Genomic DNA, 25753 nt, shown 5'->3' with positions numbered 1-25753 from the left:
GAGAGAAAAAAAAAAAAAAAGGCCACCAAAAAGAATGACTAGTTTTATTGAAGGCAGAGATGGAAACTAGGAGTGGAAGAAACCACGGAGCTTATAAAGACAATATATGATCGTACACTGAAAGTAACCCATTCAAGTCACAACTTTGAACGCCCAACTATCTGGCCGGGCGGCCGAGTTCAAAGCGGCAGCCTCAGACTGCGCCTGCGCCACTCTTGGCGGCGCGGGTTGCCCAGAAACCGTGCCGCCGCGGTCGCTAGCTCTAGGTTTTGTTTAAACATGGCCAAATTCGTGATTGCGGGTGAGTGATCCCCGCGCTCGCTCACAGATGACTCAAAATGCCAACAACTCTCCTCCCCTGGCCCCTAAAGTGTAGATTGCTCTTCTATCTTCGTTCCTTCATTCCACTCAATCTGGCTTCTACTTATGCCTCATATGGAAGCTGTCCCCACCGAAGTTACCAGTGACTTTTACTAAAGTCTTAGCAAACAACTTCCTCAATTCATTGAACACTGTGATCTTATCTGGCTTCTATTCTAACAACTCCAGCCTCTACGGACCACCTCAGGCTTTCTTGTGCTTTTCAAAGAGTTTATTGGATTGTGACAGTTTGCCAAGCACAGCTGAACACAGGGAATACAGGTTTTGGGTTTTGGTTTTGAGGGGGGAAGGGGGGCATTCTTCGGGGAGTATTCGTTCTCATGAGATAAAAGCACATAATGAAGTACTTTTGATATGGTGTGACTAATGTAACGAGGGAGTGGTACACTTACCTCTGGATGAATACACCCCAGATCTGGAGGTGGGGGTGGGAGTAATAGGGACCCAAGGAACTCACTAGGGGAACTGAGTTGTGAAGGTTTGGATAGGGAGGCCATTCCAGATAAAAAGCAGAGGGTAAAGCCTCATGGTCTAATGGAGGACCTGAATGTTGGTCTTTGGGGCTAGATCTACAGAAGCAAGAGACAATCTTACTTAGACAGGTAAGGGCAATTGTTTTGCACTTCCTATACACCTAGCAAACACATTTGAACTGTGTCTTGAAACGAATGGGGAGTTCAAAAAAAGTTATGAAAATTTTTAGACAGGAGAATCCTAATAGGCTTGCATTTTAGGAAGTCCATCTTGGCAGCAATGCAGGATCAGAGAGGGACTAAAGTGTGGACTGGCAGCAAAGAACCATGGAAGGGGCTTATATTGTACCTGTTTCCTCCTGTTCTCAGCAAATTTTTTTTTCTTTTTTTAATTTGTTCGTTTTGAGAGTGAGGATTGAACCCAGGGACACTTTACCACTGAGCTACATCCCCGAGCCCTTTTAGTTTTTATTTTGAGACAGGCTCTCACTAAGTTGCTTAGGGCCTCAATAAATTGCTGAGGATGTTCTCCAACTAATGATCCTCCTGCCTTAGCCTCCTAAGTCAACTGGAATTACACACGTGAGCCTTCAGCATGTTTCTTAAAAGAGTAGATTCCTCTTCTATTTTTATTCCTTTATTTCACTCAATCTGTCTTTACTCAGTCTGTATCATTATGGAAACTGCCCCACCAAAGTCACCAATGACTTTTACTAAAGCTGTTCATTCTTTGTCTTATTCAACTTCTTTGATACATTGAACACAATTGACATTTACCATCTGCCTAAAATCTATTTCCTTTGCTTCATTAAAAGAATATTTTGAGCATTAACTATATGTTTGAAAGAGTGAAAATTTTACAGAAAATGTTTTGTGTATGACAGTTGCAAGGCCGTGTTCTTCAGTAGTGGTGGCAAGGAATCTTAGACAGGTAAGGGCTTCCCATAGGGAGCAATTTTAAACAGCTGAAAGATGAAAGTCACCTAGAAGAGAGGAGATAGGGCAGAGCAGAGCAATTTAAACATGGGTATCAGGGAGTGGAATGGGAGTGAGGAGAACTAATTTGGTGATACTTGAGAATATACAATTAGCATAAAATTGAAGTAAGTTTAGTAGGACTGGAGCAAAGAGTATAAGAAAGTGACTATCTCAAGCTGAGGCCTGAGATAGATAATGTAGATTCTTCTGAGCCACATTTAGTAGTTTAGATTTTATCCAAAGTGACTGGAAGGTTTTTGGAAGGGGAGTACATGCCTATTTGCCTTTTGCCTGTCTGACCATTATGGACATGGTGTGAGAGAGAAAGACTGAATGCCCACAGACAAGTTAGGAGACTGGCACTATAGATCAGGAAAACATTGGTGGTAGCCTGGCCTAGCACTGTGGACAATGGAAATGGAGAGAAGTGAGAGATGGAAATGGAGAGAGATAAGGGAGGCAGAATCTATACAACTGATTGTCTAATTGTTTGGGGGAGATCAGGTAAGGGAGAAGAAATAATAAAAATTATTCCCAAGCAATAGTTTGGATAACTGGGTCTATTAGGAATCATTTGAAAAAATTGAGCCGAAGAATAGGCTTAATACTCCAGATGGTCTTAATATTCTTAAGTAATTGGGGAGATGGACATAAAAAGAACATAGGAGAAGGAGCACATTTGGTAGGGAGCTAGCATAGACATGTTGAGTACCTATAAGACATTTAGAAGGAGATGGGAGAATACAGGAGGATATATATAGACATTTAGGTAGGTATAGGGATAGGTCTGAGCTGAAAATACAGATTTCTACTTGAAACTAAGGAAAAATATGTAGGGTACAAAGATAAGTCATTTGAAGACTGATGTTTTAAACGGGTCAATAAGGGAATAAGGACCAATAAAGTATAGAGAACAGCCAGAGAGATAGAAGAAAAACCTGCAGAATGTCCCATTATATTTAGTGTTTTCAAAGAATGGAGGAGGGTATCAGTAGTGAGTGCTCCTAAGGGTCAACAACAAGAAAAGGCTTTTAAAAATACTAGGGCACAGATGACCCTAGTAACTGAGAGAACTGTCAGATAAGCTAGATGGCAGTGGGATGAGAACTAAATGAAAGTGGAGAATTGAGGGTGGGGTGGCAGTATGGAGTGTTTAGAAGGGCATATAGAATGTTGCATTTTTTTAACACACAAGAAACAGCATGAATATATTTATGTCGTAAAGGGAGCATTAGAAACAGATAAGATTCTATCTGTGGAAGATAATCAGTTCAGCAAGGTTTCTTAGAGGGCAAAAGATGCAGTGATTCAAGTGGTAGGATTAGACAGAGAGAGGAGAAGGGATTCCTTTTTCATTGAAAAGGAGAAAGGAGGAAAGGAGGAGTCCAAATGCAGACTGACTTGCAGGTGTGATGGCAGAAGTCTGAGGGATTTCCCCACTGAGTCCATTTTGTTTAGTTTGGTTTGGTTTTTGTAAAGTAGAAAGCAAGGTGTCTCTTACCATCATCAATGTTGTCAGTGTTCTCCTCCTTCCTCCTCCTCCTCCTTCTGTTTATTTTTTCTTTGTTCTGATGCAGTTCTGGAGACTGAACCCAGGACTCACATTTGCTCACACTCCACTACTGAGCCTTATCTCTAGCCCCTGTCTTCTGATAGTGCAGAGAATGTGGGGTTGGGGAAGAGATTTGGAGGAAATGGACATAATTTGGAATAGTCACTGTGAAGAACAGAAATGAGTGCTTGTAAGGGAAGCAGAAAGCTCACCAGGCAGAGTTGAGGGCTAATAAAGTCTGGTGACCATGAATTTATAATGTTGTCCCTCTGCTTGGTTCCACCATGTTTCTTCAGTGGTAATTAGCAAATGGGACCCAGGCACAGAGAAGGCAGGTAATTGAGTTCATTGAAGGTGAAGGACTTTTACCAAGCTGATTTCCTGGGACAGAAGGCCCAGATTATTCAAATCATGAGCCTTAGAATGATGGGCAATGTATTTGAACTAGTCAGGCTAATGGACAGACGGAGTTGATAACTTGGGAGTTCCCATGCTGTTGACGAACTAGTGACTGGAATTAATTAAGGGAGAATGTTACAGAGAAGTTTCAGCACTTGTTACCTGTACCTCCTGCTCTGTCTTAAACCCATACCTATTTCCTATGGTGGATTTAACCCATTAATGACTGCAAAATGTGTGTCTAAAGCCCTTATATAGCACATGAACTTGAGATTTACATATCTAACTGCTGGTTATGCTCACTTAAATACACTACAGATATCTCCAACTACACTTATCTGAAATTAAACTTCTTATCCATAATTTCTCTCCAGTAAAGCCACAATCCTCTATCCAAGTCAGAAAATAGAAGTTATCCCACACTCTTCTGTTTCCCTCAGTCTCTCCCTCACCACTAACTGTGGGCCACACATGAAATCCACAGGTGCCCTCCCTCATTACAACTCCTCATTCACCCTTTGGCTTTGAGTGGTTTCTGGTGATTAGTTCATTGCTTAATTGATAGTACTTAGCATCCTCGTAATATAATAAAAATTAGAAGTTTATGTCATAGCAGTTTATACTACAATTTTGTTATAAAATTATATTATAACTATGATTAATTCCATAACTTCATGATAATTTCTGTGTGATAAAAGAAAACATTTGAACTCTCTTAGGTAGAGCAGATTGTCCATATTATGCAAAAACAGAACTTCTGGCAGACTATTTACAGAAGAATCTTCCTGATTTTCAGATATATAAAATTACACAACATCCTGATGTTTGGGAGGTAAGATGCCTTTTTTTTTCTTCTTGTTGTTTGTCTTTTTAAGAAGACTTGAACCCAGGACTTCCCATGTGCTTAATTTGTTAAACTTGTATGTGCATAAAATTACATTTTAATTTGATTAAATATTAGCTAGTGTATCATATTGACCTCCAGTAATAAGTGTTCATGTACTAATGATGTTTGAATACTATAAAATGAGCTCTTGATTATCAGTCTCAAAACATCATTGCTTTTTCCATAATACCTAGTAGATCAAATGAAACCTAACCATAAGTAGAATAAGTTTGGCTCTTCCATCACCAGCCCAACCAAGAATTCAGCTAGCTTAAATTGTACTTGTTAACTGTACATTTTCTTCCAATGCTTAATCTATAGTTTTTAGCATCCTCTTAATATAGCTGATTCCTAATAGGAGGAGGATTTATTTATTTGAAATACCCATATTTGTGACTAAGTTGCCTCATAAGCACACTTTGAGAAGGAGCTTTGGGTGCTTTGGTTATGAAGGTAGAAGCTGGACTTGATGGCATCCTCTTTAGTACACTCATTATGCCTTTGGACCCATATGATCCATGAAATAATTTATGCCATCTAGTAATAAGTCCTCCAAGATTCTGGTTGATGTCTTTCCTCAGAGATACTTTTCAGGAGTAATATTAGTCAAATTACCTATATTTTCAACTGCACATAGTTTTCAGAACTAAACTGATTCTTGTCACCTCTCTTCTCTACTATCCATTATAAATTCCCTTCATCCTCTACTGGTGTAGGAGACTTATCAGGTGTGGTGACCTTAAGGGATCTGATTCCTAGTCCATTTTCAGGATAGAATTGGTACACTTGTTCATTTACTGTCAAAATCAAGCAGGGAAATAACAAAGACACCCCAGTGGAACCTAGATCCTAAATATTCTTTACTGCTTATGTTAGGCAATGGCTGCTCTGTATGCCCATCATCAGCAGGGTAATTATTCCTTCAAGCATGGTATCTCCTCTCCTTGCCTGCTACTTGGCACAGGAGCTCAATGTGACTAATGGAAACTACAGTTTAAATTTAGTGGTACTCTTCCTGTTTCCCTTGATAGAAACAGTCTCCCTTTAGGATTTAGAATCTCACACAGTCTAGAATAATAGAGTCTATGGAAGCACAGGTTACCCAAGTGGGTCCCTGGGGGTGATGGTAAGCAGGATCACTCTTAATTCTACTCCTTGGTTCCTGGATTCAGGTATTCTACATATTAGGGCAAAATATTACATTGATTTATGATGTGTATAACATCCTGAAAGAGATGCCCCATCCTTCCAAGGTATCAGTCTTTAAGCTAGCACCTGTACCTTTGGTGGCCTGTCCTGCCCTCTATTATTCTGGGTTATGTGATATATGATAAGGGCTGTGGAACCCATGGTTACATGCTAAATACTGCATCTCTTTGCTGTAAACTGAGTCCTTTCATTCAAAGTAATTTTGCAAGCCCTAATCCATACTGGTCAAAGATCTAAGAGTAGAAAAGGCAGTTATTTACCCAGAATACATGTAAATGAAATTCTAAATAAATCATTACTCTCTTTAGGGTGATAGGAGTTCAGTGTGATCAATTTGCCATGAAAGTGCATTGGCTTTGTTGCTGAACATTTAGCAGCACAATAACTAGGTAGACTTTACTGAGTGGCAGCCCATTCTCTTGAGCTATGGTATAACTTCTGTCTCTTCTGTGAGCAGACTGCAACTGTTATTTCATCCCCTGGCATTAGTTATAGTATTTCTTTAACAGTAGATGTTTTCTTCTGCTGTCTCAGATCTTTTTTTTTTTTTGAACTGGGATTGAACTTAGGAGCACTTAACAACTGAGCCACATCCCTATCCCTTTAAGACAGGGTCTCCCTAAGTTTCTTAGGGCCTTACTAAGTTGCTGAGGCTGGCTTTGAGCTTGCTATCCTCCTGCCTCAGCCTCCCAAGCCCCTGGATTACAGGTATGCACCAGTCTGCCCAGCTTTCTCAGATCTTATCATTGGGAGGCCTAGTATACATAAACCAGAAAATGGTAATTTACGCTTTTTCTGATAAATATGAGCAGATACTCCCAAGTGACTTTTAGCTTATTCAGTCTGAATCATATAAACAATATTCACAGAAAATAAATATCAAAATTTATGTGTCCCTAAAACTGGAAATAGGTCATATATAAGAAGAATACAGGGGATATAACTCACTTTTAAAAAATAAGTCTAATTAGAACATCTGGCCTCTCTTTAAATTAAAAATTTGTACTCCAGGTTTCCAAAAGACTAACTTTCAGTAACTTTATTTGACTAATGAATTTGAAGATTTATTTTTTCTTTTTTATTAATTTGTAACTTAAATCATCATTATTTTTCTATACTTACTTTTTACTGTTTAAAGATACCCAAATTGGTATTGAATTGAATTCTTGGGCAGATCTAATATATAATTTTTTTTTGGAGTGTCATTCAACAGGAATGGCTGAAAGATGTGTGTGAAAAGAATAAGTGGAATCACAAAAAGTCTCCCATTATCTGGAGAGAGCTGCTGGATCGTGGAGGAAAGGGTTTGCTTTTGGGAGGATATAATGAGTTCCTGGAGCATGCTCAGGTGCATAAATTAACTTGTCTGTTCAAAAAAATATATTATTGTATTACATTATTATATGTTTCAAATGTTATTTTCAGAATATTCTGTCATCTCTCTTTGAGTTAGAACAAAAATTTTCCATTATGACCATTATTGAGTGATGATCTATTTTCTGAGGTTGACTTTTTCATTCTCCATGTTTAGCTTTACTATGATGTCACCTCTAACATGATGACTGAGCTAATGATGGTAATTGCTCACGAGAACCTGGAGGCACATATAGAAAAAGAGCTGGAGAAGGAAACCCAGAAAGATCTCATCAGCCCCTTGCAGGTCTGGATCACCAGGTGAGATAGTCAAACACTAGGATTTAGGAAATTGGCTTTTATTTTTAGAAAGAACAATAAGATGGGATTAATTTCATGGTGGAAGAATACCTGAATGTCAAGTTTGAGATGTGTGTTGGGAGCATGCATGCACATTTATGGTTAGATATATGTGTGTGTCCTCCATTGTAACCCCATGTATGAGTTCTAGATTTCACACATACGCGTGCATACACACACATGCACACACACCCACTTAACTGTACAGTATGTCTGCTTTGCCAGATTTCTGTCTCTGGCACTGGTCCTCTCTAACCTTTGCCACTTGCTAGGTTTCCTTGGCTCCTCCTCTTGTGCTCCCCTTCTGTGTCCCCACTCCCCTCACCTTGTTTTTCCTTCTTTTTTCTCCTTCTCAAGTTTGCTTGCCATTGCTCCCAGTCTGGGACACATCCAGTCTTTGCTGTCACTGTCTCTCTTTCTTTGATTTGGTTTAATTTGATTTTTATTGGTGCATTATAGCTTTGCATAATAATGGTATTCATTGTGATACATTCATACATGCACAATTCACATTTTAGTCTGTTTAATTCTCTTGTGTCCTCCTTTCCCCCTCCCCAGCCCCTTCCTCTAATCTACTGATCTCCCTTCTATGTTCATGAGATCCCTTTTATTTCCTTTTCTTCTCAAGCTTCCACATACGAGAGCAAACATACAACCCTTGACTTTTTGATCTGACTAATCTCACTTAGCATAATGTTCTCCAGTTCCATCCATCTGTACTCTCTCTCTTTTTCATCTCTATACTGTCTCTGTCTTTCTTGCTCTCTCCCTCTCCCCCTCTCCTTTCCCCACCCCACCCCACCCCTCAGTCTGACTCTCACATTATCCTTCTGTAGAGTAAGAAGAATGTGTGTACCTAACATGTGCACTTACTTTAAAGATTATTGTTATTTTGAAATATTACAAATACTCAAAGAATTGAAAATTGTTTAGTAAACATCTAGGATCCTATAACCCAGCTTTAATAAATGCCACATCTAAAGAGCATCAAAATGGTATAGATACTGTTGAAACTCCTGTTGCACCCCTCCCCAAGCCGTTGTGAACACCAGAAATTCTCAGATGCAATTCCAAACTCCCTACAGTTGATTATAACAGAAATAGAAGACCCAGATACTTGCAAAATACAGTTAAAAAGATACCATACACAGCCTGTGTTGATCCTAGCCATTTTTACAAGGATTTGTCTTTGTGGAAATTTGGAAAAGATGGTCCTTTCTAAAAAGAAAAAAAAGTCATTACTTTATAGATAAGTGTATAAAATTTTAAAAAGCTGTGGCTAACTGAAACTTAGGTCTTTTTCTTTTAAGAAGAAATGTAAATGTGTAATTGAAGTAGTGTGATATATCTCTTTGAAATTTTGCTTTCTGCATATAGGGAATTCTGATTTATTTGAAAAACATATTACACAGGTACATGTCTTACTTGAGATTGTTTTGAGATCCTCAGAGCAAGGAGTTATTAATGAAAAATTTTTTGTTCTATTTCCAATTTTTAGCCTTCAAAATGTCTATGCAGCTGTAGAATGCTTAAAAATATTAAATCATCCTACAATGCACATGCAGAAATATCTATTAAGAATAAATGCTTAAGAGGGCAAAGGATCTAACCATTCACAATTCAACTCTGCATTTTTATCAGTGCAACCTCTCCTGCCTGCTACAACCTCCTTCCCATACTGACGAGTGGTGAAGTGTTTGGGATGCAGACGGAAATTAGCCTAACTCTATTTGACAAGGAGCAGTCGGAAGAACTACTCAAAAGCCTGGTAATGGAGACACAGGACCTGGCGTCTCCTGTCCTCCGCAGCGTCTCCAGCTGTACTACGGAGAAATACGCCTTCTACCAGGCCCATGTGGTCATTGTCCTTGACGACAGCACCGAGGAGGAGGTGTACGGTCTAGAAGAGTGCCTGAGAAGCAAGGTGCCACTGTGTCGTCTCTACGGAAACCTGATTGAGAAAAATGCTCACGAATCTGTCAGGGTTATTGTGGGAGGAAAAACCTTTGTAAATCTTAAAACGGTCTTGCTTATGATGAACGCCCCAAGCATCGCCCACAACATTATCGCTGTGGCTCTGGGGGTGGAAGGACAAGCCAAAGCGGCAATAGCCAGAAAATTGAAAACAACTGCTTCATGTGAGTGAACTCCTGTTGATGTTTGTGTTTGTGCTTTTAAACAACAGGATTTCAAGCAGCTAGGAAGAAGGTGCATCCCCTTGGATTTTCTGGATAGCTAGAATAAAAGTAGAAAGTAGATACTAACAACTTATTTAACTACAGTAGTCCAACTACAGTAGTTTGCCTTAGTTAAGGGATATATTCTAGGACCCCCAGTGAGTGCCTGAAACCACATATAGTACTAGACCCTACATATATTGTTTATTTCTATATGTACATACTTGATGAGGTGTAATTTACAAGTTAGGAACAGTAAAAAGTTAACAATAATAACTAATGATAATATAGAAAAATTATAACAATATATTATAATAAAAATTCTCCAAAACATGCATTATTTCTGGAATTTTCTATTTAGTATTTTTAGACTGTAGTTCATTGAGAGAAACTGAAATCATGAAAAGTAAAATCTTGGGTAACAGAGACAACTGTACTGGGCATTTTTTTTTTTAACCAGCTTTTATAATTGACCTGGTCCTCCATTATAAAAACTAATGAATATGGGCTAGGGTTGTAGCTCAGTGGTGGAGCACTTGCCTAGCATGTGTGAAGCACTGGGTTCAATTCTCAGCACCACATATAAATAAATAAAATAAAATAAATTAATGAACAGATATTTGATATAAGGCTATATATATAAGGCCTATACTAGTCAAATAATAATTTGAAGCCTAATATTCATTTTTTTCTCAATAATGGTCAATTAAAAAAATTTAGAGCTATGTTAAAATGGCTTTGCCCCACTTCCCATCCATGTGACCTTGAGCAAACATGCTGTTCCTCAGTTTTCTCATATGTAAAATGAGGATGTTAACAGCACCTCCCTCTCAGAATAGATGTAAGGATCCAATGAGATAATATTTCTAAAGTACCTGTGTGCAGGAATACCTGGCACATGGTAACATTTGCAAGGATGTTAAACTTTATCAATAGGCTTATAATATCTGGTCAGTGCTCCTATTATCTTTGAACTGGTAGACATCAGAACCATCTGAAGATGAAACTGGATCACAAAATGGATGGTTATATTTTCAAGGTCAAGAACACATCTGACATATTTTAGTTCTCTGTGCCCAGAGATGGAGCAGTTGCAACACAGAATGGGAGGAGGCACAAGACTTTACAAGAATGAAACACAAGGAAGTGCGAACCTGGAATGCCTAAACCAGGCCATGGAAGACTTGAATGAGCCCCTGATATTAGAGCCTGTGCTGCTTTATCTGTTTCTTCCCAGTGAAACCCCAGGAAGTATAACTCCTTGTATTCTTGTATACATATCTTTAGAGTCTAACCTCCACAGTAAAACTCAACCAGACTAATGCTAAAATTATTCAATAGGAAATGAAACATTTCCTAACCATTTTATCTCTGTCATTGACCTTATAGTTATATATGTAGACACTGATTTATCACAAAAGATTTGTAATACACTGATGAAAAATGTCAAGAAGAGGCAGTGATAGAAAATTTTAAATGAGGCATATGTGTTGGGGGCTGGTAGCCTAGGCTTTCAACTAGAAAGGTGCTGTCTTGTGGGTCTGCTGGTGCCATAATTATAAGTTCTGCTCTACTTAAAGCAAATAAGCATGTGATGAGCAGAAAGAGGAAAGCCAGGAAGAGGAGGGAGAAACATTAGAGAAATAGTTAATTGAAGTGGAATTGTCAGTGAAACAACAAGGAGAACCCAGTAAAAGTAAAAACACTTAAGCAAAATGATGTGAAAGTGGGAAACCACTAAGGAAATCATTCAGGGATCATTGCAGCTGCCAAGAGAGTGGTAAACCTTTCCATAAAAGCCAGGTTCAGCTTATCCCTAAGTTCAGTTCACACATTCTCAGACCATGTGTAGTCTTAATTGGTACTCTGTGTTACAAGTGATAGAAAGTCAACTCAAAGTGCCTGAAGTGGTAGTTTTTTTTAGGCATAGCTGAACACTGTGGCTCCAATGATGACATCAGGACTCACTGGTCTCTTTTTCTGGCTGACCATTCAGTTAGTTTTAATGTAAGGTAGGCTTTAAGGTGTTGCAACATGGCCACTGTCATTCTCAACTCACCAGTTCATGACTTACCTAACCAGTAGAAAGAGGACTTTCTTCCCTGCTGGTTTGTACAAAAGTACTACAAACTTATTGGCCAGGTTCAGACCACATGCCTATCTCTGAATCAGTCACTGTGTCCAAGAGAGTAGAATCTGGATCTCATGTCTATTGCTGGATCTAAGAAATAACAACAGCCCCATCCAAACCATATGGACTGAGATTGAAGAAAGGGTAATTATTTAAAGAAAACCCAGGATACTGTTAAAGAAAAAAAGAAGGAGGAAGAGAGACAAAAAGCAGCAGATGTTCACTAATTTTCTGAATCATAATTTAGGGTTTTTAGAGCTATAAAGAGACTCAGAGCCAGTAAGAAAAATGAGACCCAGTGAGATTACAAGTCTTCTTTAATCTCTAAGAAGAAAATCTACCTTATGTTTACCTGGGGCTGGAGAATAATTTTCCTGTGTGGATCATGAACTCCAAAGCCTGACTACCTACCCTACCCAAGCTCCTACATCATACAGCTAATGGATGGACCCAAGTGCATATTATAAGATCTCTTGGGAGTAGGGCAGTGAAGGGAGAAGTAGCTATTCCAACGTCATGAGCCATTTCGGTATAAAAGAGAATGTCAGAGGATGAGATAGGCATTGATGGGAGTCTACTTGAGTTCCATTCCCACCTTCTTCCCTGCCTGTCTCTGGCTAGAGATCCAGGACCAACCCCAGTGATATAATTTTCAGTAGTATTTTCTTTCAGGGAACTTTCAGTATTCCTTGATTTTAATCATATACCACACCTTCACAGAGCATTATTTGTGATTGCCAAGTGTTGATAATTAGAGAGATGATCCACACCTTTTTCAATATACTCTCCAGTTTATTTATTTTTTATTTATTTTATGGGACACAGTATCTTTATTTTTTATTTATTTATTTTTATGTGGTGTTAAGGATGGAACCCAGGGCCTCACATGTGCTAGGTGAGTACTCTACCGCTGAGCCACAACCCCAGCCCCTTCCAGTTTATTTTACAGCCAACGGAGCATTCTAAAATAGACAAAAGTAGGATTCAGGTAATTTTTTATATTAATATTATATAATGTTATGTTAATATATTTGTATTAATGTTGTGATATCATTTATTATGATTATTTTTATTTCTATTCTCAGGCATCAAAGATGTGATAATTTGGGGTAATATCAGTGGAAATAACTATGTTGATCTGAGGAAAACACGGGTTTACAAATATGACAGTGCCATTTGGGGACCTCCTGAATTTTCTCGCCCTGTTTTAGATGTGATTTTTGATAGGTACAGTATATTTTTAAGTGATGTATACTAACAATGTTAAATAAATGTATGATAGTTGTTACTTTCTTTAGAAGCATCCACAAATCTTTGTGCAAAATTAACTCATATTTTTACTCATATTTGTTCATGCTTTCTTTTAAGGCAAACAGAAAATTCTACAGAATATCATCAAGTTGCTCCCGATCCTAATTTTTTTTTTTTAAAGAGAGAGAGAGAGAGAGAATTTCAATATTTATTTTTCAGTTTTCGGCAGACCAACATCTTTCTTTGCATGTGGTGCTGAGGATCAAACCCAGGCCGCATGCATGCCAGGCGAGCGCGCAACCGCTTGAGCCACATCCCCAGCCCCTCCCAATCCTAATTTATTTGATTTTGAAATTATGTTTTTTATGTCAGATGATCCTTAAAGTAGTTTATTTACGTCATTAAACTTATCTCTAAAACAAATATATGTAAAGGTAATCTTATTTAGTGTAAAGACAGATATATATCCAAGTTTAAATTATTTGAGGCATTTTAAGAAAGAGGAATTAAAGATAATAAGCAAACCAGGCCATGCTGGGTATTGTGTCCCAAAAGAGGCAGAACTGAGAGGTGGTGAGGCACATAATCCCAGGACCAAGCTGCTTGGGTTGGAACTCTCAGCCACCTATCAGCTGTGTGGCTTTTGAGAAATCACTTAATCTCTTTATGCCTAGTTTCTCCATCTGCAAAATAGAAACAGTAACATGAGATAGCCCATACAGGAATGCTAGGAACATGAAATGGATTAATCCAGGTAAAGCACAAAAAACACCAGCATTGTGATGAGGCAGAAGAGGAGACATCAGCAGGAGTGCCTTTGAAGCATTTTTCTAAACTCTACAACACTTTCCCAGTTGTCTCATATCCTTTCCATTTCCCCTCACTTTCTCCTCCTCACAACCTAGGAACTTGGTCTGTGTCTGGGAATGATGTGTCCCCGGTTTGCCCTTCTGGAGCCAGATTTCTCTTGTGTGCTGCCTACACGGGGCCAGTGTTGCATGGAGCTGTGTCATGTGCTAACCCATTAGCAGGGACAGCCTTTTAGCACTTGTTCTAGCCAAGCTAGGCTATTCCCTGAGTTTAGATTCAGACCATAAAAACATAATTATTCCCTAAATCTCAGATGAATAATTCAGTGCTTCATGAAATTGTTTTATTTTAAATGAAGGATATCACTGGTTCCAAAATAACATCTACATAGAATAAATTCTTTGTAATGAAAGTAATTTTCCCTGCAGTATTTGGCCACTTTTCTGTGTTCCATATTCATATTATCATGGTGTTAGTTTGAAATTTTGGGATTCCTTTCTGCTACGCTTGATTATTTTTCCATCAACTTTTTATGGGGACTGAAGTCTGTTGAAGAAAGGGCATATGAAGTCATATTTCAGTCTTGAGTATGTATATAATTCCTGGTACTTAGTTTCATTGAACCAGAGAATATCTTTTGTAATTTGCATTCCTCTCTCCATTGTAAAATTGTTTCTTTTTCTCCTTACAGTGAGTGGGTAAAAAGAGAATTTGTGATGACCATTAAAAGTTTGACCTCCACGGGAAAACAATTTGGACGCATTTTAGCTTCACACAGTATAGCCACTACGTTGAAATATTGGTACCATGGCTCACCACCTGGAGAGATTGTGTCTTTAGGAGTACTGAGTGAAGGTAAATCTGGGTTTTTCATTTCTTGTAATATTTAAAAACCTCTGTCTAGGTCTTAAAATGGTCTATAACCTCTGTGAACTTTTATGTTACCATAATTCATTGTACAGTTATTCATTCAAAAACTCGACAATATTTTGTATGACTGCACTGGAAACACATTAGGAATTTACCTGGCATCTTCCTTTAGGAAATCTACAGTAAAGAACAGCCAGACACACTCAGTTTTATGAAGGCAAGAAAGGGAAAGCAAAGTCAGTTCTAGGCTGGGAGCAGGAAGAAACAGGGCATCTTCATAATGGACATCTTCACTATAGGAAGCCACAAAGTCTGAATGATGCTGAACTGGAAGACAAGAGTGAGAAGAGCACTGGTTATGGGAAGCCCTTGGAAGAAAGATGCAGAGTAGGATACAAATGAGTGCAAGAGGACCAGGCAGCACTAGAATGTGAAAAGGTTGCTCTCTGTCCACAAATACTAGGTAGAAATGTCTATAGCCTTAATGTTTTAATCTACTAAAACCTATTTAGCAGATAAACACTAGCTAAACCATCTTCTGCCATTTTTACAAAACAGGAAAGAGAATAGCTAATATTCTGTCCTCCATAGTTCTACCTAAAGCATCTCTTCCCTTTGTGTTTTCCTGTCTCCCTTAGCAAGCTTAGTTTCTTCAGTGCTGTCAGCCAGGGCCCCTCTGCTGAGTTCTAGCCTGCCAAATATGGCTACCTGTTTAGCAGGTAACCATGCTGTCACACATAACACAACCCAACATACACCAAACTGAACTTACTGTCTTCCTTCCCAATCTGATCTACCTCTTGCATTCCTTGTGTTATTAGCAGAATCATCACCATCTTCCACCTTGTTCCAGGGACTTCAGTGCATTTTGAAGACATCTCTCCAAATTCCCCATGTCAGAATTAACCTGTCTTCTCCTCTATACTCATGTAGTATTTCGTTCATCTGTCAGAGAGCATGTTGTAGTCTGCCTTTTTAGTTATATATGTGTCCTTTACTTGAGCATGTGCACTCTTAGGGCAGGGGCTTTGTCTGGGTCATCTTTCTACACCTTCCTATAGGAGCATTTTGTATGGAAAACACTCAGTGAATCTTATTCAATTGAGGTTAAGATTCATGAACATTGCCACAGTGTGATTTTAAATCATTGTATGTGACTTTGTAGGAAAATGGGTACTTAAAACCCTTTATTTATAGAAATAAAGTTGAATTAATCTCTATAGGAATTTCATTTCAAAAATGAAAGGGGGAAGAAGATATCCTAGTGACTACATTTTCAGTGTCCAGAATGGCAGGAATCATTTTCTTATTTGAGGCATCAAAGAAGGTGAATCATCTTATCTGAATGGTTCTCAATTAGTAATAAATAATGCCAATCTTTTTACAGAGAGCACAATTCAAATGAGGTCCTGGAAACTGCAAAGAAATAGCCAACTTTCCTGCCCACTTCTTTCCTTTCCCTGTCCTTCATACCCTGGCAATAAATGACTGCCGTAGTAGGCTAGAAGACTGGAAGACCAGATTGGACAAATGACTTTGCTCATGGGCTTTATAGGAAGCCATGGAAAAGTTGTAGGAAACAGATACAAAGAATCCAGGCAAGATTTAGAAAGGAAAGAGTGCATTAACCCTTGGGACAGGAGAGAACTAGAGATGGGAGTACTGTCAGCACTTAAACAGGTGCTCAGCCAATACTTAGAAAGTGAGGGCTTCAGTCCTCCCTTGAGGAATTTCTAGAAATTTAGTTCACCATTCTCATTATAAGTTGTCTATTATGTGTGTCCTTTTCTATAACACTTAATAGGGTTTGTTTTTCTGAATGCTTTTGTTTTGCTTTTCTTTGTATCTACTCACTACAGGCCAGTTTGGTATTCCCGAAGGGATTGTCTTTTCTATGCCTGTGAAATTTGAGAATGGAACATGGGTGGTTCTTACAGATCTCCCAGATGTTGAAATAAGTCAACAAATAATGAACAGAATGACGAGTGATCTAATTCAGGTAATGCCAGAGTACATTCAAGGGAACTGACTTTGACAATGCTGAAACTGATTCCCCCAGGGCAAAGCAAACATTGGTTTTCTGTGGGTTCAATTTGTACCATATTCCTAAAAATAATGAGGCAATGAAAGTTTGAAGAAATCTGCAGAAGAACACTACTCATCTGATTATATAACGTCTGGTATGTTAAAAATACCATTTATTTAACATGAAGAATCAAAGCATTTTTCTCTTTAAATAATAAGTAAGTAAGTATGGTCATTTAATTCTCTGATTATAAAATTTGTCAACAGGAGAAACTTGTTGCACTTGGAGACATGCTGACTTTTCAACCATATCATTCAGGTAACCTCTTGAATGTGGTGTTGTGTTTCACTGCTATTAAAGAGTTTTAAATACTTGTTACAACAATCACTGTTAATATAGATGACTCTAATTCATGTTTTATTATTTTTAAACCAAATTATTGACAAAATAAACTGCCACGTTCAGTATATCTTTTGAAATAAAACAGAAGAATGCTAAGAAAATCATATCTTAAAAATGCCATGACCTTATAACTTTGGGGAATAATATATTAATTAGTTTTTGAGAACTACTATAACAAACTACCACAAACTGTGTGACTTAAAACAATAGGAACTTATTTGCTTACAGTCAAAGGACTGGAACACTTAAATTCAGCCATCAGTAGGGCCATGTTCCCTTTGAAGGCTCTGGGAAGAATCTTCCTTACCTCTTCTAGCTTCTGATCCAACACTTGGTGTTCTTGGCTTGTAGCTGTACCACTCTAATCCCTGACTTCCCTTGTATGTGTGTCTTCCTTTTGTGTGTTTGTTTCTAAGTGTGTCTTTCCTTATGAGGGCGCCAGTCATTGCATTTAGGACTCACCCTAATCCAGTAAGTCCACATCTTAGATTGATTATATCTTCTAAGACCCTATTTTCAAATAAAGTCACATTCACAGGGGTTAGAACTGCAACATACCTTTTTGGAAACATAAGTTAAACCACACCACCATATTTACTTTTAGATAACTTAGTTTAAATTCAGGAAATTTCAGTAAGCTTATTTTTTTCATTGATATTTTCTCTAATCAGAAACTCATAAGAAGTGCTGTCATCTCTCTTTTTTTCCTTTATTTTAGAGAAAATCCCACCTTAACTGTGGAAATAGGCATGTAGAAATAAATTAATGTACATGAAGAGCTTTAGCCAAATGTTTTTTGGAGTCCAACATTTTCTTCCACTATCACTTATGGATTACCAACTGTAAGTCAGTGCTAGGAGCTAGAAATACATGAATAGATACAGTAGACATGATCTTACTCTCTTGGAACCTACAGTCCACTAAGGGGCCACGTGTATAAATGACTCCGTTGTGGTACATCTTAGGAATGAAGAAGTACAGAGTTCTGTGCTGTGAGAGGCTTGGGGATAGGAGGAAAGAACTTGAAGCAGAAAAGCAAAGATCAGCTTGTTTGGAAAAAAAACTGCGAAAAAGCTTATGTGGCTAAAGCCTGAAGAGGTTGTGTGGAGAGAGCCATAAGGTGTGGACCCAAGAGCTATGGTAGGCTTCTGGGTAGAGAATAACATGATCATGAGCAGTTGGCAGAGGAGCATGAGAGAGGGGTAGTCGAGAGAAGGATGAGCCTCTGGAATTGCTCAGGTGGGGATTCGTTTGGAAAATGTGCTGGAATAAGGCAAGGCTGTCTGCAAAAAGACTGATGTTAGGAGGTGGCACAGTGACACGAGGAAGAGAGCTTTATAGCCAAGACTAGAGGCAAAGCAATTGGAGAGATCTTTAGATGTGATTATCAAGATTTGATGATGGGTTGGCTCTGAGGAGTCCCAGAGGACTCGGGCTTCTTTTGGTTAAACAACTCGTGGATTTCCTGAAAGGTTGGGAATTCAGAAGCGATTCTGACCGTTGGTCAAGTTAGAAGCAGTCCAAACCAAGAAGCCCAGAGACAGAGCAGAGGTGAAAATTGCAGGCACAGAGGGTTATGTAGAACTCTTATTCCCAGAATTTAGAGGCTTTCTGGGTGGCTTTCTGCATTTGGCAGACTAGAACTCAAATTCCTTTTATCAGAGAGGGCTATAAAACTGTTGTCCTAAATTTGACTCCATTGACTTGTAGCTGGTCCTACATTTCCCATCTATATTTGCCTTATAGAGAGTCTTGAAAAAGAAAATGACCTGATAATATGCTGTGTTCTTATTAACAAAGGTCAAGGGGTAGGTAGGTGGGAGGGTGTGCGCAGGCGTGCATGCAGGAGTATTTGATTGACCTTGACTCTGTTACCTTTGAACCTTTGCAGGGATCCCAAACTTAGAGCATTGAAGTAATCAGAGCATTGCACACTCACAGTTTGGAGAACTTTGCTCAGTAACTTATCACTGATATGATTCGTGTATGACTTTTTTTAATCTCTTCAATTAATTTAATGCTTACCTTTCTGACTTTTAGAAACTGAATTATCCCTAAGAGACAGAAGGCTCTCCTTAGCCAGCACAGATGACAAACAGGAAGAACAAAATAGTAGGTACACATAAGGAAAAGGTGCCTTTTTTAATCTAAAGGTTAACATTAAATTTCAAAGAAAAGAATTTGATCATCCATTAACTACAAAAAGGGAGTTAAGTCATTTGTCACCCTTAGCACATACTAAAAAATAAGATCATATTTAAAATTTATTTAAAACTTTGGAGGAAATAACCCAAAATTTGTGGTGCATCTTCTATTTCCTGGTTGCTGGGGGACACAACAGGGAAGCTGGCCGCACAAACCCTGTAGAGGAAAGGAGCCTTGAGACTCTGAGGTGCAGGACACTCAGTGAATTAGAAAACATACTAAGTTGGGGCACCATAGGGTGAAAGAAAGTACGTAATAAGTAACTCTAAAACCTCACAAGGAAAGGAAGGATCCTTTATGTAAGATGGAGAAAGAAACTTGAAATCTACCTGGGACTTAAGATGGCTAAAGATAAACAAATTGGCATTTATTTATTCAGAAACTGTGCTAGTTCAGTTATATAAGTTGAAAAGCTTCCAGAGATCTGCTGCACACAATGTACACATAGTTAACTGTGTCCTTAAAATTTTAAGAAGGCAGATTTCCTGTTATATGTATTTTGCCCATAGGGAGGAAAGAAAGGAGGGAGAAAGTGAGGAAGGAAGGGAAAGAGGGAGGGAGGGAGGGAGAAGGGGTGCTATATGATAGGAACATAAAAATAAACGTTAACATCTGCCCTAAAAAATATTTTCCATGGAGCATAGGAAATAGCTAAGAGAAAATTACCTCACTGAGAGATGTCTAAGTTTGTTCAGGCTGCTATAACAAAATACCATACGCTGGCTGGGTGCAGTGGTACAGGACTGTAATCCCAGTGTCTCAGGAGGCTGAAGCAGAAGAATCATGAGTTCAAAGCCAGCCTCCGCAACTTAGTAAGGCCTTAACAAGCCAGCAGGACCCTGCCTCAAAATAAAACATAAAAAGGCCTGGGGATGTGGCTAAATGACCCTGGGTTCAAACAACAGTACCAAAAGATAAACAAATAAATAAACAAACTGAATAGCTTGTAACAATAGAACCTTATTGGCAGATTTGTTGTGTGATCAGGTTCCATTTCCGAGTTCATACATGGTGCTTCTCACTGTGTCCTCACATGGTAGACAAGGACAAACAAGCTCCCTTGGGCCTGTTTTATAAAGATATAATCCCATACATGAGGACTATACTCATGACTTAATCACCTCTCAGAGGCCCCACTTTTAGTATAGTACATTGAGGTTAAGGTTTCAACATAGGAATTGGGGTGGAGGGATAACTCAAGCATTTAGGTCCTATCAAATGGTAGGAGGTCCAGGGTGAAGTGGAAGGACCTAGGGTCTCCTAATATAATATTAGGAAGGCCTTTCCAGAAGAGATGACATGAGACCTGCTCTGGAAAGATGAGTAGGGACCATTCATTTGATTTAGAGAGAACCTCCTTCTTAGGAGGTTGTGAAAGTATCCACCAGGGGAAAGGAATGTGGCAAAGGAGGCATTTCAGGAAGTCAAGACTTAACCAGAACTTTCAACCCAGAGCCGTTAAAAAAATAAATAAATAAAATGGTTTCCAGAAGATATTAAGTAGGGTAGCTGGGCTAAAGCAGAGAATGTAAAAAGGATGAGTGGAGTCGGTAAGGTAAGGAGGGGCCATGTACTATTCAGCTGTATGGTTATCAGTATGGCTGGTGGACGGCGTGACAAAGCAGGAAATAGATGGCTTACAGAACTACTCTGGATGCATCATAGGCCCTGTAGAGGATTTTTACATATCCCAAATCACTGTCCAAATGAGCTTGGTAAACTCAGTCCTAACCCGAGGAGATCTCTCAAGAGGACCCCTTAGCTAGAGCTACGTCTGGGCATCTGAGTAACAGTACTGTCATTCTAGTTGACCCAACAGGTATTAAGCAACACTCAAGGAAAGAACTGAGAGGGAACTGAGAAACTTACTAGCTCTGTTGTGAGGAAGGTGACTGGCAGATTTCCAGGACAGAGGAAGAAAAGCCAAATTGCAGAGAGTGAATTCCATAGAATACATAGAATTTAAGTTACCAGTTAAAATCCTAGGCACTAAGAACTCGTACCAAGTAATATTCTTATGAAGACTCAAAAGCTTCATTAGTGATAAAGTGAAGAAAGTAGCATAGATTTCAGGTTGATTTGGGAGCTATTTGTTGAAAATCAAGAGGCACTTACTATAGGACTTTCCATATTGTGGAAACAACCTCCATAACCTTACTGGATTGTTTAAAAAAAAAAAACTAGTGACTAATGAAATCAATTTCATTACTAGCATTTTTTTTCATCTAAATATTGTAAAATTGATAAGAAAATAGTAAAAATTCCAGGTCCTTTTTGCCCCCAACAAACTAAGATTTTTAAGAAAAAAATAAACAAGTATAGATTAGATAATATTATTTTATATAATTTTTGTTTCATTTTAATGTATAAAAGTGTATGTCCTGGTGTATAACATAAAATGTACTCTTGACTGTGGATCCTGGTCTACCACCCTTGAAAAACACTGGCTTAGAACATCTCATAGGCTGTTGTTTATATTCTAAACCCAATGTGTTTTCTTTAATGTTACTTTCAGACCATCAAGATAGCATATTTTCTGATCAAGCCCCAGATGACGAAAAAGATGCAGTGCTGTCAGACGGTAAGTCACTGGGGCTGTGGACAATCTTTGTGGTGCTCATATTCACGGCTCATATCAGCCAGTCTTAGATGTGGTGGTCAGAAGAACATGCCCAAAAAACCAGAACAATTTTTGAAAAGCTCTCTGTTACTTTTCTTACACTTCATAAACACTTTGAATGGGGGGATAAAAATGTCAATATATGTTTAAGACTGAAACTGTTTCCATTTCAGACTCACTTCAGACTCTCCCAAAATACTCCAACCTCAGCTCTGGCCCCTTGTGTCTTGTCCTTCTCACATTTCCTTTTTCTACTTAATTCTTCTTTACAAAGCTGAAATAGCCAATATGGCTAGACAGGATCGTTCTCGGAAAGTGGGTCAGAGGAACAGACTGAGAAAGCCAAGTTAGAATTCTCCTAAGAAAGGAAATCTGGTGATTGCCCACCGCTTTCTCTGTCATATAAATGTCTATATCACATATATAACTTGCAAATATTTATGCAGAGGATCATATATTTTCTGAATCTTCCTATACAAATCACATGTCAAAATAATAATAATAATCTAGTCTGCTTCCATTTTTACTACTTCTTTACCTCTTTGAATATAAAGAAGCTGGCAAGCACTGAGATGTTCCCCAGTGATTTCTGTTGTGAGGCCATGGCTTCACAGGAAGTTGCTAAAAGCTGCTATTTGGCTGGATTCAAGCCATAGTCTTAGATTGAGATTCCATAAAAAAAAAAAATGTGTTCTAACATCATACAACTCCTCTCAGGGAAAGGCACTGAGAGAAACTTGAGTGAAAAGAACAATATAGATGAAAATGAGAATAACTGCAAAACTCAATGTGCTTTAAATGCTAAAAACTATTTTGTTAGTTCTTTACTTACTACAGTAGAGTTTTTAGATTTGATTCCACAAACCATCTACCCATAAATGGTCGGTGGGTAGACAAAACATTAGTGAATATTTTCTTATTCTACAAACAGAACTGGGCAATAGAAAATCCAGTTTTCTTGTTATGCAATTCTTTTTAAATTCTTCTTGCTCCCACATCCCCAGGCACTCAGCCTGACTTGCCCACTCTTCTGGAACCTAGCTTCCCTCTTTTATAACCAAAGCTATAACTGCAAGATCCCTAATCCTTCCCTCAGAATGAATGACTGAATAAGGAAGAAAACAGACCAGATATATCTGCAAGTCTAGTTTCCAAAGTAAGTTACTGAGTTCTCCTGATATCTTATGAAAACAAGGCAGACAGATTTCTTTGTAGTTGACCAATCAGAATGTTCACCCAAGTCTCCACACTTATGCAAATGTTCAATAAGATGGACACAATCTAGTGCACCTTTTATTCTGATGGGCTTTGGAATGGAGTTAAGCACAGAGAATTAGAATTGGTCTATTCAGGAGAAGCAGAACCTAGAGATGAAATGGAGCTGAGAATATATCTGCATACATAATTCACAATGAGAAACAAAGGAGCCAAAAGAGACTGCACATGGAAATGGCGTAAGGTCAGGAGAGAGGCCAGAATTCATTTTGAAATATATGAAAATATATTTTGAAAAAAATATATGAAAATATATAATGATGATCTTCTGGTTTTATTTCCCCATAGAATCTACCTGACACATGGACTCCCTTGGCCATTGAATCAGATTGAATACAGTAATCCAGTAAATAGAATGAAGAGAGGAAAAAATGAAAAACTAATAAAAACCATAGCCTACTTGATGTATTTTTTAAATTGTTACATCTTTTGTTTTTCTTTCTTGTACATACTCCAAAGGCAAAGCTGCAGAACTATAACAGATTCAATTAGACCAAAATGAAGTTATTTGGTACTGCAACAAATATAAAAAGACCTGTGAATGTCAGTATTTAAAAAAAAATAATTTTGAAGAATTTATTTCAGTCTTAGATAATATTATTCTAGGCAATTAAATAAAACTGATAGAACAAAATGTCAAGAGTTCAATCATTTTGTGGTACCTGTATCCGTTACTATGTTTATTATTGCATTTTCTCAAATAGTTTGGTGTCAAATATTATTTTCTTAAATAACATTTAAACAGTTGTCAATCATTGCATCTTTGCTTGTATATCCTCCTGAGAGAATCAAGGAGACCACTTATTTATTAACTTGATCTTTCTTTTCTAAAAAAATACTTGAACTGAGACAAATGAATGAGTAAGTTTGTGTCTGCGTGAACTAAAAAAGACCACAAAATTCTACCTATGAGATCTTCAGGGCTGGTCAGGTTTGGTACCTCCAGACCTGGCTATGTGCTGTGCTCTCTGGGATTTGCTTGAGATGAGTGTCTTTGCAACAAATTGTATTTTTGTCTTTAACTTCAATTGAATAGGTTTTTATTTTTGACACCAGATATGGCTTTAATAAGCTGAATTTTGAAGGAAAAGCATAGACTTTGACTATAAAATTGCATGCTTGAAATAAAAAAATTGTCATTAAAAATTTCTAACAGGGCTCGGGATGTGGCTCAAGTGGTAGCGCGCTCGCCTGACATGCATGCAGCCCGGGTTCGATCCTCAGCTCCACATACAAACAAAGATGTTGCGTCCACCGAAAAACTAAAAAAATAAATATTAAGAATTCTCTCTTCTCTCTCTCTCTCTCTCTCTCTCTCTCTCTCTCTCTCTCTCTCTCTCTCTCTCTCCCCCCCCCCCCCGCCTCTCTCTCCCTCTCTTAAAAAAAAATTCTAACAAATGCGAAGTAGAAACTTTTGAAAGTCCAGGACTCTTATTATAAAAGACTGAAGTTGTTTCTATACTTTTGAACATCTCTTAAGGTCCAGATTGCTTTCTGAAAATCAGGAGACGTTCACATGCCTCTATATTGTTTCTATACCAGCATATAGTGAAATGGATAATTTCAAAACTATGACTGATTTTTGCTTGTCTTTAAGGTTAGCACTTGATTTGATGTTATTGTGAAGAAAACTTTAATGTCTGTGTTAAGGACATCAGTCTGTGCCCTAATCTACTGTCACTTCCCCTGCCTTTCTTTGTGGACTCCTTAGCCAAAGTAGTGTGGCCACAAAGAACAATAATTGAATGAATTCTCTACACATAGCTGCAGAACTTTTTCATGGTAAAAGTGAGCTAGGTTAAAAAATGTGATTCAGACCAAGAAACCAAAGAAAAGCTTCCTGTTCCATTTTCTTTGAACCAGTTATGTGAATCACAGAGCACTTAGGACAAGGTGGAAAAACTGAAACAGAATATAACCATGAACACACATTACCTCTCACCACAATGGCCATGCTACTTAGAGACATTTTTCCCAATAGTTGTTAAGTTCAAACCAATAAGATAATGTTTTTTTCTGCAATTGATGGATATCAAACTAGAGAGAGACAGGCAATTTTATCCTCTTGCAACACATTCATCCTAATCCTCAGCATTCTGTACTTTCCAGCATAAATATGAACTATTATATAGCATGCGCTAGGAGAGACTCCCATATGCAAATGGAACAACTTGACCTTAATCACTACATCTGCTACAACACCCTTGTCCCAAATTAATATAAAATATTACTCTTGGAGAAGAGTATTCATGTTTGTTATTTATTTAAAAATAATGACAGTGCCATCTCAAAAATAATTTTCAGGGAGATTTTAGTTTTTTGACTCTTGCACTGATTCTCAGAGTAGTCTGTTACCAATTTGGGAAACATCTGGTTTCTCCACTAGAAATAACTT

At 38.1% G+C, this 25753-nt stretch overlaps 1 protein-coding gene across 3 annotated transcripts; it reads left to right on the top strand.

Moving 5' to 3' along the window:
• Window positions 1–6: 6 nt before the first annotated feature.
• Mdh1b (malate dehydrogenase 1B) lies at window positions 7–24651 on the top strand. 3 transcript variants are annotated; one of them, XM_021733127.3, is made up of 12 exons: window positions 13–301; window positions 4503–4615; window positions 7092–7226; window positions 7410–7552; window positions 9233–9729; window positions 12985–13126; window positions 14652–14815; window positions 16690–16829; window positions 17123–17174; window positions 19299–19370; window positions 21979–22044; window positions 23647–24651. In XM_021733127.3, the coding sequence occupies exons 1-12, from the start codon at window positions 280–282 to the stop codon at window positions 23655–23657; spliced, it is 1557 nt and encodes a 518-aa protein (XP_021588802.2). In that variant the 5' UTR covers window positions 13–279; the 3' UTR covers window positions 23658–24651. The 3 variants fall into 3 exon arrangements, 2 of the variants coding, with proteins under 2 accessions (XP_077874027.1, XP_021588802.2); XM_078017901.1 differs by lacking the exon at window positions 19299–19370 and having other exon boundaries at window positions 7–301; XR_013424264.1 differs by lacking the exons at window positions 21979–22044; window positions 23647–24651 and having other exon boundaries at window positions 8–301; window positions 16690–17010.
• The last annotated feature ends 1102 nt before the right edge of the window (window positions 24652–25753 follow it).

This window comes from Ictidomys tridecemlineatus, chromosome 7 (assembly GCF_052094955.1).
Source record: "Ictidomys tridecemlineatus isolate mIctTri1 chromosome 7, mIctTri1.hap1, whole genome shotgun sequence".
Classification (NCBI taxonomy): Eukaryota; Metazoa; Chordata; class Mammalia; order Rodentia; family Sciuridae; genus Ictidomys; species Ictidomys tridecemlineatus.
Note: the sequence above shows the minus strand (reverse complement) of the source record. Positions and strands in the feature narration are given on the sequence as shown.